This window comes from Cladophialophora carrionii (genome assembly GCF_000365165.1).
Source record: "Cladophialophora carrionii CBS 160.54 unplaced genomic scaffold supercont1.2, whole genome shotgun sequence".
NCBI classification, from domain to species: Eukaryota; Fungi; Ascomycota; class Eurotiomycetes; order Chaetothyriales; family Herpotrichiellaceae; genus Cladophialophora; species Cladophialophora carrionii.
Genome location: NW_008481827.1, coordinates 2515385 through 2528918, shown reverse-complemented (window position 1 = coordinate 2528918; position 13534 = coordinate 2515385). Strand labels below are relative to the sequence as shown.

Sequence of the window (13534 nt, the reverse complement as noted above, 5' to 3'; positions counted from 1 at the left end):
TTCCTTGCCCTCACCTCCTTTCCGCTCGCATGTTCGCGTTGAGTCGATTCCGCGCCAGTCGTAATAGACGAGGCTGCCGCGGTCCAGAAAGGTCCATTTATCGGGGAGGAATTGTTGGATGTTAGGCAACGAGGCAGTTCTGATTGAGATTGGGATGGTTGGGCGAGGGCCACGACGGGCGAAGGGTCACACCCGCACTTTCGAAGCTTGGGCGTGCTCTGGCCGCTGATTCGGCGGTTCGGGTAGCCCCCAACACGTCGTTCGGCGTCCCCATTCGACCTCTCACGCCCGCGACGGTAAGCCCGCTGATTTGCGGACGCCCGGAATGTCGCCTCCACTCTCCTCTATCAAAATCACCCTGATCAAGCGTCGCACCGATCATCGTCGAGCATGCCGCTGGTCCTTCGGCAGCGCAATGCACCTGAAATTGAAAGGCGACCTTCAATCTTCGGCGTGACGCAGGGGCGCGGAGACGGCCGAGCCCAGTGACGCGAACACTGCCACGGAGTTCAGGAAACTGATGGGGGATCAATCTTGCCAGCATGAAGCCAGCTGCACCAAACCGCACCCAAGACGTGGCCGTGCTAACCACAACCGCACTGGATTTGCTGCAGGAGACAGGCTTCCTCCCCTCGTCCACCACTGACATGCACCCTCGATCTCGTCCACCTCTGGCTTGCATCCACCAGCGCTCTCATCAGAGTCTAGCCTGCTGCATGCTAACTAGCTCTGAAGGTCTGCAGCTTCGGACGGACCCAGACCTCGCCAGGCTCAGCTTCAGGGCCGTGGGCTCCGCGACTCACAGCACCGGAACCCGCACCACTTGACAGCTACGTTGACTAAGTTCCCAGCATCAGCAGCTTCTGCGGACTGACTTCCCCTACGGAACCTTCCCTCAGACAACCTACTCCGTACCTCTAATTCCCTGCGCAGACGGCCACAGCCGGCCACTCACAGCGCGGCGTCGCATGTCTTGCAGCTGCGACCGACATTGGCCAACCCGCGTCTCCTGATCATCTGCCACTGACATTCCCTAGACTGTCGGTGCCCAGTTGTTCTTCCCAGATGGCTAACTTAGAGTCTGCGCCTGCCTCACTGGCCTCGAGGCAGAAGGACCACCGGGCACTGGCACCAGACTTCTGTTCCATGGTCCAGGAATTTTTGTTCCGCCTTGTTGCTTGCAGGGCACCCAGTATACCACGCTTAAAGGTGCCCCAGACCCTCCAGCAGAATTACTGACCTACAGTCCTTTCCGTCCTAGACACCAACCTCGACCCGAGCGGCTTCTGCTCTAATACTCGCTTTTGGGTGAACTGCCCTGCGGAAACAACCGTGCCTACATGCCGCCCACGATTGCGCACTGGGTGACAGTCACATGCAGCCCGTCCTCTTCAAACCCTAGCTTGCGCCCCCCACCCTCTCTTCCCAATGTCAAATCTGTTCAACCAGCCATGGACACCTTCGGAGCAGATCGCATTGTTGACCAACATTATCCAAAGCGCTGGGCAGGATGTACCTCAATTTCTGCTGCGCGCGATCGAGGGCGGCAATATACAACCCAGGTGGGAGGAAATGGCTTTGCCAGCAGGTACGTAGGCTCCAGCGCTCGGGGGGACCAATGCGCGCACCAGCAATGGCCATGCGAGAGGACATCTCGGCTGGCCAGACTTGCGCAAAAGCGTGAACATGCGCTGACCGGATCTAGGGCGCACTCTTAATGCCTGTCGAGCAATGTTCGAACACCTGCGGCGCTCACCTCGCTCCTTTTCCGGGTCTGGGCTCTACCACCAGCCTATAGCACCATATCCAGCAGATGCACGAGGGGCCCCGGAGACTGAGCTGCCTCCGCCAACACAACGACCCATTCAGCCGCGACCTCCTCGCTCGACAGACTCGCCAGTTCCTCCGACGTCAAACGGCGAGCAGTTCAGGATCTTGCGTGCGTTTGGGCCGCCTGAACCGCTCGGCGAGAGGCGTAGAAAGCGCGGCCGTCCCACCAAGGAGGAGGCGGAAGAGCGCGACCGGAGACTTGCTGAGTCGGGTCAGACTTACGAGCCGAAAAGAAGGCCTACAAAGAAATCCAGGCCCTCTGGTACGCCGAGTTCGCTGTCTGAATTTGTTCCGACGACCTCGCCTGTCATGTCAACGCCGCTTCAGCAGCACATCGAGGCAAAGGATGAGACGTCCAGCGGCAAGAGGAGGTCGAGGCGCCGGGGCGACGAGGAAGGACCCTCTCAGCAACCGCTGTCGAGGTCTCCCCTTGATGATTCGGGCGATGGACGCAGTACGGACGCAGCTCAAAGTCCTTCCGACCGGTTGTTGGCGAGGCCAGAGCGCTCTCAGGCGATCGCTTCTATTTCTCGAGATGTGCCGCAAGCTCAGAGCCCGTCTGTTGAACCACAGGCGGTGCCTAGGCAGGATGATCCACCACCTGGTCATTCACAAGCCTGATCTCCGCAGGTGACGGCCTGTGAAGCAGGGTATCCGCGCATCCGGCTTTGCGACTCGTCCGCCTCCTTCATCCGCTGCCTATTCCGCGGTCAATGAAAACCCCCTTTGATTCTCTCGCTTTATCCTCTACGACTATAGAAGGGAAAACATGTGTATATGATACCCATGCGCACTATGAACAGGAAAAGAGTGGCTTAATTTTGCCTTGTCTGCGACTTCGACTTATACACGGGCAACAACCGAGCAACAGTGCTGGCAAGTGCCGGGTGCGCATTCAACCACACGAGGATGTACACTTCTTGTCTAATTTCATGTATTTATATAATCTACGGGAGGGTCGGGGTCTGCTGGTCAGGCGCCATCTGTTCTCGACACTTGGGAAGTGCAGCAGGGACCTGGATGGGAGACCTTTCGGTTTCCGATCCCACGGAGACACAGCTCGCTTCATAATACCTACACTTGAGCCCTCTTGCCAAAGGGAATGAGTTCAACCATGGGAACCATGATTGACACCGGCTGATGGGGTGCCCGCTTCTATGGCAGATATTATGTATTACGAGGCACCGGGTGTCCTTTGTCCAAGTCTGGCTCCAGGGAGGGAGGCAGATACTATGGAGCTTTTCAACACGGCCTTATGGAAGAAACATGTGCCATGAGCTGGACCTTCCTCCACGCCTTTCTTCTCTGAACAACTGTCCGCTGGCACTACTGAGATGAATGACCGGAAGTGCTCAATGCTTGTGGCTCTTCAACCGCCTCCGTCTCAGTTGCAAAGCGGACTAACTCGGTGGCTGGACATGCCACGCAAAGCTTACGACTTCATCTCATGCCGGACATCGCTGGCGCCTCCTTGAACCTTGCGCATGCTTTCCACTTCTTCCATCACCCTTTCCACTCCACTTCCGCAATGCAACAGCGTTACTCTCCACTTTTCCCAAGATAATTCTCCGTCGAACGCCTGTTTCAGCAAGCGAAGAGATTGCGGCATTTTAGTCTCCGACGAACGCGGCTAGAATCCACGCTTCCCCTGAGCCATGCATATGGGAGGAACTGCGTGATCTTCCACAAGTTCGACCTCAACATCGGCATGAGAGGTCGCTTGGAGGTCGCATCCGTCAAATGCGCGAAGGAGAGGAAATCGGTGATTCGGTAAGACATCTCTGATTACGCGCCCGCGCTCTATCCTCTTTTTGGGACATTCTTGCTTCGCTTGCGCTTCACCTGCAGACGAAGACTGTGTATTTCCCTACCTGACATGTGTGTCGATGCGCCTGGTATGGCACTAGAAGCAAAATGGTGCTTATGGGACGACCTGCTACTCGCTGAAACAGTGTCGATATCACGCACGCGCACGTCGCAGAAGACGCGACCTTCACCAAGGTCATGATGACAACTGAGGCTATGGACTGATCTTCTAGGTCTTCTGATCTCACAAGGTTCACATGGGTTCCAGCGCCCGACTGCGTCGCATTTCGAAGATCCGGAGCTTGCTATCAGTGGCGCGAGATGACGAGCTGAGCAAAGGACGGGCAGGAAATCCCCGAGACTTGCTTCATGATCCAGCTATGTTACTCCTACTCCTACTCCGACGATTAATGCGACGGAAACTACCTATCACAAGAAGGGGCTTCGTCTTGACCCAATCAAAATCGCTACCCCAGGATTCTGTACAAGAGTCCCGAAGGATGGAGACCACAATTTCTAGGCTCTTCACACGCCCCGGACCCATTGGCTCAACTTGAAAAAGGTGGGCATACCCAGTACGGAGTACAAACGCGGAACATATACGGCGTTGGCAGACTTGACTCCAACCATGCAGCAGCGCACTTTGGCTGCCAGGCCATGCCCGCGTATGAGCGCCTCAATAAGGTACTCATCATCTCCCTTCCGTCATACTCGGCGTTTCCCGTCACTTCGATCTGCGAAGTTTCCGCATATCTTGCCCAGCCAAAGTCAAAGCCAGCTATTTATTCATCGACACAAGTGAAAGACAAGGAACAATCCCCCGGTATCCCCTAACCAAAGTGCTCCTCTTCCTTTTACTAATGTTATGGCCCTAGCCATCTCCTCTCTTCTCTTTTATTTTCTGCTACAGAATCCACCGCTTCACTCTTTTTGACGGACTCGCCTCCCACAGTATAAACACACCTTACGACGACACCGCATCCCGAAAGAAGCCCGACGCCGAGATCAAAATGAATAAATCAGTGGACACTACGGAGTACTCTCCAGGCGAATATGTAGATAGATGAATAGCGATACCGACCGAGAGGTGAGATGAGGTGAGCTTCATTGAAGTTCAGCATGACTCCGAGATAGACAACAGGATTCAAACCAAAACTGAACCGAAGTTAACCTAGATGAACGCTGTCTTCATGGTCAATATCACTGCCACACGCGCCGCATAGCGAGACACATATATGTACATGTACGCACAAACCCACACGTACGTACTGCCTCATCAGGACATATCTCCGGATGTGCTCTGAGAAAAGCATGGGGCACAGGTACAGTAGGAGACGGTAAGTTTCAAAAGAGAGAAAAGGGAGACACGAGATGCAGCAATTAGGTAGGTAGGTGAGAGAGGAGGAAGAGGAGGAGGAGGAGGAAGAGAGATATTTGATCTGGTTCGATTGAACACCGACCAGGTAGAGCGAAACGACGCGCGAATAGACACGGAAACTTTACGGATCTACTGTACTGTACAGTGAGAATGTAATTCCCAGAGCTCGAGCATGAGCACGGCGTAGCCTGGAAAGCGGCTCGATTGGTCTGTCTGTCTGTCTGTCTGTATGGTCTTTGTTCTCAATTCAAAGGAGGACATCCATGCATGCATGCCTGCATTCAGCATGGCATTTGATTCTTACGGTATGCATCCGAAATAGATGTCGTAGACATTGTAGACATTGTAAATATTGGAGATACTGGTGGGTACGTACTTTTGATGGCCGCTCGAAAATGCTTCCAATGACAGGGCAACCTCCGCTTTGTCGGGCCTTGCGCTGCCTTGCTTTACCTTGCCATGCCATGCCATGTCAGGCAATAGCTATTACATACCGTAGCGTGTGTATATGGATGCATGCGTCCAGTCTCTCTTTCTGCGGTATTCCCGCATGCACCGACAATGTCCTCTCCCGTCCAATCAGTCATCGTACAGCCCCTCGTCTTCACCTTCGACGTCGTCCACGAACCCATCGGGCACGGCTTCGGGAGGCATCTCTCGCAGCAATTCCTTACCCTTACCGTCGTGTTTTGCTGCTTTGTCCAGACTCAGACTGCCTGACGAGGCGGTTATCGTCCCATTAGGCACGCTGGTGGTGGCTTTGCCGTTGACGTGCGCCGCCATGGTTCTGGGACTGACGACGCCAAAGTCGGAGTTGTCTGCGTCCGAGGAGTTGCCCGAGTTGGGATTGCCTATGGGGATGGGGCGCGGGGCTGTGGACTTGTGGAACGATGAGTTGCGCGTGGGCTGGAAGGGCGCGGAGGTACTGTTTGTGGTTGGATGGGAATTGGTGATGCTGCTGCTCTCTCGCTGCTTGGCTTTGCCTTTGTCCCTACTAGGCTGGGATTGAAGAGCTGATGGTGCAGGATCCCCAGCGTGGTTGGTCGATCGCGGCTCGGAAGCGGCCGAAACAGCTGGGGCAGGACGAAAGGGCACGGGTACAGGCGCGGGCAATGGCGCAGCTTGTGGACCGCCGTTCTTGGGCGGTCCACCGGCCGTGATGTCCTGCTCTTCGAACAGTTTGCGGATTCTCTCAAAGTGCTCGAGCTCCTTGCTGCTGACGCTGCCGACCAGTTCATTCTGCGCCGCGGCGAAGTCGGCCTCGTCGACAACGACCTGCACGTCCTCGGTCGTGGCGAGATGATCGAAAAAGTAGCCGGTGCTGATCTCTTCGCCCCGCGCCTTGCTGATTTGGCGCACTTTCTCGTCGACGGCTTGCGTCTTGCGCGTGATTGCTTTCAGCATGGCATCGCTGCATAGCGCGTACAGGTCAGCGCCCGTGTAGGTGAAAGGCAAGCGGCTTGCCACTCTGATGAGGTCCACATCTGGCGCCAGTGTGAAGTTGCGGGTGAGGGCTTTTAGGATGGTCACCTGCTGATCATGCGTGTCGGCGACGCCGAGGTAGAGCATCTTGTCGAATCGCCCGGGTCGAAGCAGTGCTGGATCCAGCAAGTCCGGCCTATTCGTGGCGCCAATGACGAAGACTCCGCCTGCATTCGACGTCTCCTTCGCGTCGGGGTCATCATTGCTTCCCCCTCCACCGGACATGCCATCGAGCTCGGCCAAAAGTTGGGAGACAATTCGGTCCATCACCCCTCCACTGTCGCCTTGATTGCCACGCTTTGGCGCAACAGAGTCTAGTTCGTCGAAGAAGACGACACATGGACGAGCATCTCTCGCGCGCTGAAAGACTCGGCGTACATTTGCTTCTGATTCGCCGATGTACATGTTCAGTAACTCCGGTCCTTTGACGCTGAAAAAGTTGAGACTAAACTCAGTGGCAATGGCTTTTGCAAGCAGTGTTTTTCCCGTCCCTGGCGGGCCGTAGAACAAGATGCCGGAGCGCTTTCGGATGCCGTTGGCGAACAATTCGGGATGCGTGAGAGGCAAAGAGATGGTTTCCATGATGGCGTCTTTCTGGGATGAAAGCCCGCCCACGTCCTGCCAGGTGACTGTCGGGATTTTGGGAGCCCCGATTGCATCGGAAAAGGTCGATCGCGCCGCAGCTATTGCGCGGTTGAAATCGCTGGGTAGAAGATGGCTTGCTGCCTGGCCTCCGGAAATGAGGATGTCGGAGACGCTGCGGCCGTGGCCTTCTGCGAGCGACAACAAGCGGGACATCCGTGCGGTGGACGCTCGATTCACAACATCCAACAGGTCACCTGCGACCAACGCTGCAGTCTGCAGTGCGATTGATTTGAGATTGATGGTGCTGGAGAGCGGCGTGGAAATCGAGGTGCAAGCATTACGGAGGATGACTTCTCGGGCTGTCTCGTCCGGCGCAGCCACTTCGAATTCGTGGGTGAATAGGCTTCGCACTCCTGCCGGTATATCGTCAATCTTGGTCGTCGTAGCGATCAGCACACGAGACTCAGAAATGATCTCCTGCAAAACGGGCACCATTCTATCCGCAGTCAGGGCATCGATGTGCTGGAGGAGGAGGGCTGTCTGTTGGGACCCTCCCGAAAGCGCGCGTTCAGCTCTCGTGCGCAACAATGCTTCGGTCTTCGTGTCGCCGCCGCCTGTTGTGGACGCATTCTCGGATAGTAGATCATGGGCAGATATCGGAAAGACGTGCACCCCAATCTCTGAACAGGCCGACTTGGCGATGTATGACTTCCCAATCTGCCTTTGAGTAGAATAGAGCAATATGACCAAGGGTGGGAGTCCGAGACTGATGGCTCGATTGCTAACAGCGGCGGAGATGAGGGCAGACAGGCGCTTTTCCAGGGGTAGTCTGTCCATTTGGGGTATGTCCGCTGCTGTAGGAATGTGTTCGATCCGATGGGAGTTCTGTTGAGGCAGTTTATTGATGCCAAACCAGTAACGACTCCATATCTCTATCGAATGCGAGACCGACTGGACGCTACTACCACTTTGAGAGGCCCTGGTTTGTGTGCTGTCCAGTGTGACCACTCCACCCCAGGTATTTTGGCCATCTTCTGCCTCATTTCCGGTTTGGTCTACGTGGATTTGCTGGACGGAGAACCAAGCGACTGCGAAGCGGGAGGCGCCGGCAGGACCTGGTACATTTAGTTGCTTGATCGTATCATCCTCGCTGGGCGGCTCATCCGAGCTACCTGCAGAAGTAATGGCTCTGCCCAGCTCCTGGTCTACTGGCACAGCAATGAGGTCGCCCTTCTTCAAAACACGCTTCTTGCTCTGGAGGTGGAACTGCAGGGATGAGAATAACGTGGACTGAAAAGACGGGTTCGTCGTTGTTGGATCAGCAATCTTGGAAAGCACAACCTCCTTCGCTACGGGAGGAGCTCTGGAGGTGCTGGACCGTGGTGGTTGCATTGACCGATGATCTGGTCGAGGACTGGTTGGCAAAGCGCCGAGCTTGACGTATCGGGCATTTGAAAGATTAACAAGCAGTATCGGCGAGATATAGATGGCCGGCGAGAATGGTAGCAGTAAATCCCTCTGCGAGAAGCTGGACCTTCTGTCACCAGTCTTGTCCACGGCATAACGTGGTTGCAGATTGGCCAGGCCGGAGAGACCGAATACTCTCACGGCTCGCCAGTCTGATTCTTCTTCTGCGCCGAGTCCAGCGAGGTTCTTCATGGCCGACGGCGGAAAGCCCTGAGCGCTCACATTTTTAGCAATCTCAATGCGAACCCAGTCTCCAGAGAAACATCCGATCTTGGCAAGCGTGCTTGTGTCGATGAAAACGAAGGATTCGTCGTCATCTTCGAGACCGGGTCTTGGATGCATCAGCTCCAGGGGGACTTTTCGAAGTAGTGCCTCGGTTTTGAAGACTTTCCCAGGCCGACTGCCGCCTCGAGCTGTCGCCGAGGTGAAGCCCGAATAGATCGAGCCCGGAGTATGTGTGCCCGTTGCCCTCCTGTCACCCGCCCTCGGCGTCGCAGAAGTCATGGCCGATAACGTCCCCGCTTGCTGAGGTGGCAGACCAGGAGCACTCAGAGAGATCATATCATCCATCGAGTCGTCCGACTCCTCATCGCTGCCCTCGGCGTGTGAATCTTCGGCAGCTGAAACATCATCAGACGAGCCATCACCATCGGATCCTTCCTCTGTCTGTCTGTCTTCGGCAGCGGAGTAGAACTGATCGTTGGCAGTGTCCTCGGCAGTATCCTCAAGGGACTCTTCTATTATAGGTTGCACGGGCGCCAGCTTGCTGAGCGCTTTTTCCTGCGAAGACCCTGTCTGTATAAGAATGATTTTGGTTCTTGCACCGAGCTGTCCTTGGGACACTGGCTCGCACTCTACCACAATGGCGGGTGGGGGTCGGACGTGGGTGATGGGATGTGCCGGGAGTGGCAGAGGGAAGACATCTCCTGAATGGACCACAGCCAGACGAGACAGCGCTTCCCGGACAAGGGAGGCGAGTCGGCCTGTGATGGGAGGCACATTCCGCAATACTCCGCTAGGAGTCGATGGCTTCCTCTCGGACGGTAACTGCTTCCCGTACTGGAACCCTCCGCCAAACTTGGTTTGTATGTCATCGATCTTTTCAAGTAGACCCTTTTCGACGGACACGTAGATCGTGTCCAGTGTGAGAGGCCTGGTCGAGATGGCCTGAATCTCGATTGACTTGGGAATATGGCCCGGGTGACGATCACGGTCGATGGACGCGTAGGTCTTCAGAATAGACTGGCATGCTGAGGACGTTGGCGAGAGCCTGATAACTCTGTCCTCCTGTTCGACACCTCCCTCGGAAGGCGACTGGACGGATAGAATTGTCCACGTTGACTCTTGAAGCTCGGTATGGAGGAGAGTGCGCGGTGTCAGGGCTACATAGGCGGGAGAGGTGGCAGTGAAGCCATCTTCAGGATTAGTCTCAGTATGTGCTCCACACAGATAATCGGCTTTGACATACCAACATGGCCATCGATTAGACTTGTCCACAGGCTTCGAGGAACCACGGCAGCATCGCCCTTGACGGTGTCGTCGAAAGCCAGCCGAGTCGAGAGAGGCCGCCGCTCGATCTCCCGCCGCCGCCGCTTCTTCGGGTGCTCGAGATCGTGTTCGGAGCTGTCCATGACTGCTCAATCGACTGCTCTGCGCGATGGCATGTCCACACGATGATTGCAACTCGATCAACCGACAGGGATTCCCCAAAAGTCCAGATGAGAGTCGAGGATCAAAATGTGTGTCGGCCGCAAGCGGGCGTGTCGGTCGGCAGTCTTCAGTTTTCAGCCACTTGACGTGCCGAGGTTCAGCTCAGCAATCGGAAAATGAAAGCTGTCGCTTCCCTTACTCTCGACTGACTGAACATACGGCCGGTGCTCTGTCCTCTTAAAGCCTCCCAATTTGGGAGGAAGGCTTTGTTCAGATCGACTGAGGATTCCGGGTCACCCAAGGCCCAAGACGGTTCCTTCTCGCCCTTTCTCCGGATGGCGGTTAGATGACTCGGTCTTCAGCGCAACGAGCCAACGAGGACAGCGATATCTCACCTCCACGCAGGTCGCGGCGCAGGCAGCTCCCGCCTTTGCAGCACTCTTTGCGGAGGTGGCGCCCGCCTGTCCTATGAATCGCACGCATTCCGGCTCCGCCAACGGTGGCCGGAGGTCGTTATTGGACTCTCCACACGATTGTCGACATGCTGAGTGACTCTGCTTGGGACTTCTAGCCCTGACTGGGGAAAGCTGGCCGGGGACACATCGAAACGGCCGGCTTGTTTGGACAAGGTGTAGGGCACATATCATTAGGGACAGCTGAGACAGAACGAAACGACTTATCGCATTTACTCCTTCGTGCAGGTATCCCGTATGAATTGCAGCATCATATATACGTCTATCGATCGATTCATGTCTCGTCAATGGTTGTTGGACTTCGCCGCTGCCCCGAAAATAGAATCCACTAACTCGCCGCTCCGAGTAGACAGAATTGAGAGCAAGGTATCAGACAGACCGTGTGTTTCTTCATTACACCCTTGCAGCCAGATGCCCGTGGCACCTTCGACCCTCTCGCGATCAAGCTCCAGCCCGTAATCACGCCCCGCTTGCCAACGCCCAGCAGGGTTCGCGTTGATACTTTGACAGTTTCTGAGCATCTCGACATGGGCGTCCCGTCGGTACCCGGTCGCCACGATCACCGCATCAAACGACAATACTTCCCTTCGATCCTTTCTCAGCGGATCCAAGTTTCTCAGCTCCAGATCCACCCTCTTATTCGATCCGTTGTCGACCACGTCTGAAATCTCTCTGAGGGGCAGGATCTGGTGCTGCCAACGAGACTTATCGGGCTGTTTGATGCTCTGCAGGTAGAGATCGTCATACAACTTCTCAAGCAGCTCAAGCCTTACGACACTGTAATTTGTGGCCTTGTTCTTCTTCAGATTGGCGGATCTGAAATTCTCGGGCTGTTCATAGAAAGCGTCGACAGCTTCTGGATTGAAGACCTCGTTCACAAATGGCGAGTCATCGCTTGGTCGCAGCGATGAATCGCGAAAGATCAGCTTTGTCGTCGCATTGGGATAGCGCGAATGAAGATTGCTGAACACCTCTGCAGCACTCTGACCACCACCCACCACGGCGACATGGTAAGCTCCGTCCTTGTCCGACAGGAGACGCTCGATCCTGGTGTTATACTCGGAGGAGTGCAGAACGCGCTCATGGTAGGGTGGGAACACCGCTGGCTTGGCTGGTCGACCGCCGGCTGCTATCACGACATTACGACTGAGCAGACGCAAGGTCGCGCCGGTGGAGAGATTTCGCGACACAATCTCGAAGGAATCGTACTTCTGTGCTCCTTCCCGCTTGTGTGGGAGGATCGACTCGACCTCTTGGCTGTATTCGACCACGTTTTCAAAGTGGCTGGCTGCCCATTGGAGATAGTCGTCGAACTCCAGCCGAGATGGGAGGAAGGTTCCAAGGTTTGAAAATTGAACCAGCCGATTGTGCTTCTTCAAATAGTTAAGGAAAGTGAAATGGCTTGTCGGATCCCGGAGCGTGGCAAGATCCTTGATGAACGAGATTTGCATCTTTGCGCCGGGAAGAAGCATTCCTGCATGCCATTTGAAACCGCCTTGTCGTTCTAGGAAGCGTACTTTGGGGCTCGCGCCGTGACTGGCCGATTCCTTTTGGAGTTGCAAGAAGTCGTGGAGTGCGACAGCTATTGCGAGTGAGGCTGGCCCAAAGCCCACACAGACCAGGTCGTGGATTTCACTTGCGTCTGGTGTAGGCAGACTGAAGGCAGCGGTTGCAGATTGAGATCCATTCCTCATGCGAGGAGAGTGCCAGCCATTGGTGCTTTCGACCGGACTTGGAGGACCCGAGGCATGGCCATGCCCGTACGCGTCAGATAAAACACCCGGAGCCATGAAGACAATCAATTCAACATGGGACGTCAGTGTTGGTACCGTGATGCCTGCGAGCAACCGAGAGGAGTATCAAATGCTCAGGCAAAAAGCGGTCTCAAACCGTCGGAAGCAGGAGGAGACGCCATTTGTACCCTGGGCTGGACCCGATGCCCCGTCAAGCTGCCAGCGCGACTGATGGTTACCCAGACCGCGTGAATGGTGGCATCATTAATGCGGAACCGGCCGCTGACTGGTTATGCCGGTCGTGGTTCCCCCCTATCCCTTCCTCCACAGCTCAGGTCACTTCGGAGCCTCTACCATGTAACAGTCAATGCACCCCGAGATGGTTGAGGCCATCGACATGTTGCAGGCCTTTATGTCTATCACTACGTCACCTGGTTGGCAAGGACCGCCAGCAACGCCCGGAAGCGAGGACATTTGGTCGAGTTCCGATCACGGAGGAGAAATTTATCAATCTAATCAGTAGATTATCTGATAATCTTTTGTCACCGGATCATCTCTGGCCAATCGGCGCTGCAGCTGATGGTGGCGGCTGCCCCGCCTGCAACTGCGCTTTGCTCAAGGGCGGCGCGGCAGACCTCATACAAGGCTTCGATGAAAACGAAAATTTTCAGTCGTCTCTCTGTCCACAGGGGCCTACGGCGAGTCACCTAAGCTACCTGCCCTAGTCGGCGGAGCCCGCAACGCGACTTGCCCCATTCGGCCGTCACATGTGCTGAAGATGCAAGAATCCTCGATGCTTGGCTAGAGTCGCCCATCAGCGATCATGTCGGCCAATGCTACACCACGACGTCAATTGTCAAGGGCAGGAGCAAGAATATACAACAGCTACTGCCGAGCATCTCATCCGCCGTGAACGACCTTCTGCATCAGATGCGCTAAAGACCGTTGCACTCGATGACGTCGGCCAGTGAACGCGAGCCGCGAAGTTTACCCCGAACTTTCCTCGTGTCATGCCAACGGTGACAGCCTCGTTCTATACTTCAGATTCATATTCACCGTACACACGCTCCTGAAAGAGAGCTACTACTCTTTTGTGGCTCCTCCGGCTTCAGTGACAACCTCGCAGCTGC

General features: G+C 55.5%; 3 protein-coding genes across 3 annotated transcripts; 1 reads left to right on the top strand and 2 right to left on the bottom strand.

The window, feature by feature from the left end:
- Positions 1-1428: 1428 nt before the first annotated feature.
- G647_02978 (uncharacterized protein) lies at positions 1429-2451 on the top strand (the record flags this gene model as incomplete). The annotated part of the gene is made up of 2 exons (XM_008727324.1): positions 1429-1588; positions 1706-2451. The coding sequence occupies 2 exons, from the start codon at positions 1429-1431 to the stop codon at positions 2449-2451; spliced, it is 906 nt and encodes a 301-aa protein (XP_008725546.1).
- A 3142-nt stretch (positions 2452-5593) lies between these two features.
- G647_02977 (uncharacterized protein) lies at positions 5594-10179 on the bottom strand (the record flags this gene model as incomplete). The annotated part of the gene is made up of 2 exons (XM_008727323.1): positions 5594-9963; positions 10017-10179. 2 exons carry the CDS (start codon positions 10177-10179, stop codon positions 5594-5596), a joined length of 4533 nt encoding a protein of 1510 aa, XP_008725545.1.
- A 776-nt stretch (positions 10180-10955) lies between these two features.
- On the bottom strand, positions 10956-12461 carry G647_02976 (uncharacterized protein; the record flags this gene model as incomplete). The annotated part of the gene is made up of 1 exon (XM_008727322.1): positions 10956-12461. The coding sequence occupies one exon, from the start codon at positions 12459-12461 to the stop codon at positions 10956-10958; it is 1506 nt and encodes a 501-aa protein (XP_008725544.1).
- Between the last annotated feature and the right edge of the window lie 1073 nt (positions 12462-13534).